General features: G+C 35.6%; 1 protein-coding gene across 2 annotated transcripts; it reads left to right on the top strand.

The window, feature by feature from the left end:
• Window positions 1-261: 261 nt before the first annotated feature.
• LOC108357924 (zinc finger protein OZF-like) lies at window positions 262-3,497 on the top strand. 2 transcript variants are annotated; one of them, XM_017609009.1, is made up of 3 exons: window positions 262-279; window positions 674-1,517; window positions 2,734-3,497. In XM_017609009.1, exons 2-3 carry the CDS (start codon window positions 735-737, stop codon window positions 3,091-3,093), a joined length of 1,143 nt encoding a protein of 380 aa, XP_017464498.1. In that variant the 5' UTR covers window positions 262-279; window positions 674-734; the 3' UTR covers window positions 3,094-3,497. The 2 variants fall into 2 exon arrangements, with proteins under 2 accessions (XP_017464498.1, XP_017464497.1); XM_017609008.1 differs by lacking the exon at window positions 262-279 and having other exon boundaries at window positions 368-1,517.
• The last annotated feature ends 1,583 nt before the right edge of the window (window positions 3,498-5,080 follow it).

Genomic DNA, 5,080 nt, shown 5'->3' with positions numbered 1-5,080 from the left:
TTTTACCCCCGTCTGTTTGTTTTGTTTCACTGATAATTCGCAAAGTTTCGTAGCCGTGACAAATGAATTCATACACAAACAGACATTCTGCCATTGTTTCTTATAACTTGCTTCAAATAAATAGCTTTTATGTTATATGTACATTTATTTAAATAGATATCTCGTAAATATAATTTTTTCCAATTTAGTGAGGTAGTTTCTAGTAGTATAAAGTTAGTGACACTGCGCTTTATAACGAAAGAAAACACGACTATTGTCGCATGTGTAAACGCAAAGAGAGTGTGGGTCGTTCATGTAACAGAGTGTATAAACTTATAAGATTATCTGCTTGATAAAGTTATCGGTTTAGATGAATACCACTATTGTTTAGAGCTGATATGTTGATTCCGGGCACGAAATGTGGTTGTTTGCGTTCCTCACGCTCTGGGCACTTTTTGCACGTGTTGGCACATTTTCGACACTTGTGAGAGAGTAACTTATTTTTACTCTCAAATTACCGGAGCAGCCCGGAAAGCGTGGGGAACGAAGCATTGAATCATGCCAACTATTCAAGCTGGAGTTGTAAAACCATCGATAATAGATATATCCATCGATAGTTTTTGATAGTTTTGAAAAAACATCGATGGTCTTCGATAGTCTCCAAAAAATTAACTATCGATAGTGCCATCGATAGGTTTGCAACTCTACTTGGTGGAAATCTCGAGTCGACTGGTTGCTGATGATCTTTGTAAACAATGGATATAAACACGGTGGTTAATACACCTTCTGTTGAAACTATTTTTGTTCCTGGCTGCCCGAATATTAAGACGCAGGCGTCTCATCGAAGAGTAGTGAAAGAGCAAATTTTTGTTGCCAATTTACCAGTAATTACTGAGACGAACGTTGCCAAAACAGAGTTCATATCGGATGATGATTGTGAAGCAAATAACAGTGCATTAAGCAAAGACGACTACGCCACCAATAGTAACAGTGACGATTTTGAAGCATACAAAAGAGATTTTGAAGAAAATCTAAAAAAAAGCGCAAAAATCGATATAAATAAAGTAACTAAACAGCCCACAAAAAAACGTTTAAAACTTTCTGAAAGAGTCACAGAAGAGCCCAAGTTCGTGTGCAATATATGTTCAATGGGGTTTCAACGTGTGAACAATTATACCATCCACATGAAGAAAAAGCACAAAATTGTTGGGGCAACTACTCCTTACAGTTGCCCTAATTGTCCACGAAAGTACGAATTTGAGTATGAGTTGAAACGACATATGCAAAAGTACAGACCGCTAGAAGAAAGACTTGTCCATCCTTGCTCACACTGTGATCGGAAATTCCAAACAAGAGTTCACGTGGCTCGACATATAAAGTTTGTTCATGACAACATACGTCCATTTATATGTGAAGAATGTGGAGAAGCTGTGCATACAAGTACCACCTTGCGGGAACATATGCTCACCCACACAGACTATTCGCCATTCGAGTGTAAAGAATGTGGGAAGTGTTTTAAGCAGAAACAGCGTCTGAAAGTAAGATATTCATAATTAATTAAACATTCAAGATCTACACTCAAGCATGCATACATATCGCACGTTTAATAATGGCTGCGTTTCTTTAAACATTCCGGATAATTCAATTTCACAGCCAGAATGCGTTTGAAATATACGTTAACATATCATCAGGAACGTTCTAAAGAATAAGTAAACAAAAGACACGAAAAATTACACTGAAGATGGCACAACGCCGAAACCGGTTTGTCTGCAAACCAAACTTGACAAGGGATGACGGAAATTCGTTCCAAAATAAATCATCTTAGCACCCGGTCGGGAAGATCAACCAACTCCAAACACATAAACAAAAAAGGTTGTTCCAAACGTTCAGAATGAATAAAGAAATGCAGCCAATATAACGAGCCTGCAAACCAAAGTTCCCGAAATCTGAACGAAATCGTTAGGAGAATCTCATTTCTGTAACGATTTTTTTACGAATCTTTGAAGAAAATTATATGAAGTGGTTGACACGAACTCGTAAAGAGATTTCTGTACGAAAAATAAAAAAATTCTGAAAAATTTCTGCAAGAAATTCTTCACATAACAGCATTATTTTCATTGCTTTTATCCAAAATTTCGTAAAAGAATAGAAGTGTGCACACTTGTTTCGGACGAGATCTTTACGAATTCTTTAAAATTTCTCTGCAAACAAAAGTTCTCGAAATCTTAATGAAATCTTTAGGAGGATCTTATTTCTGTAACGATTTTTTACGAATCTTGAAAGAAAATTGTATGAAGTGGTTGACACCAACTAGTAAAGAAATTTCTGTGCGAATAATAAATTAAATTCTGAACAAATTCGGCTAGAAGTTTTTCACATTACAGNTGTAATAAATTAAATTCTGAACAAATTCGGCTAGAAGTTTTTCACATTACAGTATTATTTTCATTGAAATTTCGTAAAATGGTCGGAGTGTGCACAGTTTATTTCATTTTAGAAAATTCGGCAAAAAATCGGATGCGATCTTTACGAATTCCTTAAAATTTTCCTACAATTCAGAATACACTGAAAAAACAGTTTGCAGGGGGAGTATTCCAAAATTTTAATTTTTATCAATTAGTTTCGTAATCTGTTGGACTGAACATATTCTCCTTATCAAGTTTATTAACTGTATGTGGAAACCTCCAAAAACGTACATAAATTTTGAATTTACATTATTAACCGTGCGATATTATTTGCTTAATTTTTTACTAGAGACACATGGATATTCACGGAGAAAAACATATCTGTACAAAATGTGGCAAGCAGTTGAGTTCTCGTTGCACACTTAATAAGCACTTGCTGGTTCATTCAGAAGGAAAGCCACATAAATGTGAATATTGCGGACGTGCCTTCAAGCTTTCTAAAACGCTGAAAGTACATTTAAATACACACACTGGAGATAAAATTTACGCCTGTGATTTTTGCGATAAAACTTTCACTGCTCCCTCTAGTCGTCGTCAGCACAAAAAGAAAAAACATCCAAAGGAATTACTTGAACAAGAGAGGTTAACAGCAGAGTCTATAGAAACAAAAGGTGTAGAAAGCTTAGTCCTACCTAACCTGAATATATAAAAAAAAGGTGTAGGAAGCTCAGTCCTGCCTAACCGGAAGGATTTGAACCGGTCAAGTAGTGTCGCTCAGCAGCATTCACTAAAACTCTTTGGGAAGTCTACACAACAAACACATGTAATTGAATCGAGGCAGCAGTATGCAGTTTTCCCGAATGCTTTCCAATACAGCCCTCGAAACTGCTTGGCTTCATCAGAGCACTAGGGCTGGACGATGTGTTGTGATGAGCTCTGAGAGCTGAATAGACCTAAGGTCGCAGTGCACATCCTCTAACAAATCTATCTATCAATACGTCTCCGACATCATGGGTTACGTTAGCGTATTGTTGGAATCAATGATTTTTTTCACATTTACTATTGTATACATATGTACGTATGGATAAAGATTATTTGTACATATTTACTAAATTTGGTTTATAACTATTTTAGCCATTGTTAGAAAATTTTATAAATCCCTCGAGTCGTTTAACTGAATTGAGATTCTATTGAATCTTTGAAAATCAGAGCTGGGCAAAATTAATTCGAACGACGAATACCATTAACAAATTTTTGTTTTCGTTATTCGTAATAGTATATAGTAAATAATTTCTTTTATTCAAAGAAAATTATTCGACTGATTCTGACTAGCCCGGACTCGTACGGGATCGCAACTGAAAATAACAAAGTCGGCAAAATGGCATCAGCTGATTGTCGTAAATATGTAATTATGCTATGAAAATTACATACTTTTTTTCTTACAAAAGGGACCTTTATGTCATTTAAATTCCCATTTTGGGTATTTAACTAGCCTTTATGGACACCTTTAACTTTAAAGTGGCTTTATGAATTCGATCAGCCAAATAAAGCCTTTAAATTTTAAAGTATTTTTAATATTATTATGAAATCGGCCCTTAGTTTCATGTTTAGATGCATAAAACCTTGGTAATAGATTAGATAAAATGGTTTTTCGAAAAAAAAAAATACTTTGGGCTTTATACATAAATGAACTTAACAATGTGTCCGCGAGACCATTGTGCGCTGTTAAGGGTTAAGTACCGACTTCAAAATTTTTAAAATATCATAAACAAATGCACTTTGCCCACGTAACGGTAATTTCAAAAAACACAAAACTAGCTAAATATAAGGGGGAGAGGTTTTTATTCGAATATGTAATTTAGGGATGCACAACAGAGGTGCACGCAGTCGACGTCGCGGGCAAACTGCGAGCACACCAGCGTGCTAGGCGAGGAGAAGTGAGCTGTACGGAGATGGCATCGTATATATATTAACCACTACACACTTATTTTCAAGTAAAAATGCATGATACAAAAAACAAGGTAGTTCCATTGTCACTTTTTCGTCGCCATATTAACAACCTGACAATTAAGCAGATTGTGAAATTTCGTGCTACCATACACAATATCTAAAATCCTTCAAATTTTCTTATTAAGTTTTTGTCGATCTAAAAACCTTTGTTCTTAAGCATAGTATTTTATTCCTGTTTCACGTGAAAAAGCTGTTAAATTTTATACAAAACTTCTTTCTGTGAAATAAGTGTGAAATTCCACAACATTTCCTCAGCAAAGTAGTATCAAATAAAACACCTCTTTGAGGTAAAATTTTCGAGTGACGAGAGCTGAACTAGAAACACAAAATTTATGATATCAATTTCGTGACGAAAATTATACGCATTTTTTAACTGCCTTGCCCGGTTTGTAGTTGCAGTTAAAGAAAACACTTGAAAAGGCACGATTTATTTTTAAATTCGAAAAAATGTAAATATTTCAAAAACGGTGATACTTTTACCTGACAATTTTTTGTTTATCAGTGAGCTCACCCTCCCACCTACCTTCCCCTAAAGTTTGGCACGTTACTTCTGGGACACCCTGTATAATAAGCGAGTCATTTCAGCATGCTACTGCTGCTGCTTTCGTCACTCGCGCGCATTGCCGTTCGCTGTGATTCTGTTCACGCTGTGAAAAAGCTCGCAACATTTTTGCAACATGAAGCTA

The sequence above is a fragment of the Rhagoletis zephyria genome, unplaced genomic scaffold (assembly GCF_001687245.7).
Source record: "Rhagoletis zephyria isolate East Lansing unplaced genomic scaffold, Rhagoletis_zephyria_1.1 Rzeph_scaffold_00182, whole genome shotgun sequence".
NCBI lineage: Eukaryota > Metazoa > Arthropoda > Insecta > Diptera > Tephritidae > Rhagoletis > Rhagoletis zephyria.
The sequence above is the reverse complement of the archived record's forward strand: the minus strand, read 5'-3'. Positions and strand labels throughout refer to the sequence as shown.

Bases quoted from the DNA above. Each gene is read 5' to 3' on its own strand.
- LOC108357924 (XM_017609009.1), top strand. From the start codon at position 735: ATGGATATAAACACGGTGGTTAATACACCTTCTGTTGAAACTATTTTT. The intron at 1,518-2,733 runs GTAAGATATTCA...ATTTTTTACTAG, and splicing joins AGCAGAAACAGCGTCTGAAA to AGACACATGGATATTCACGG.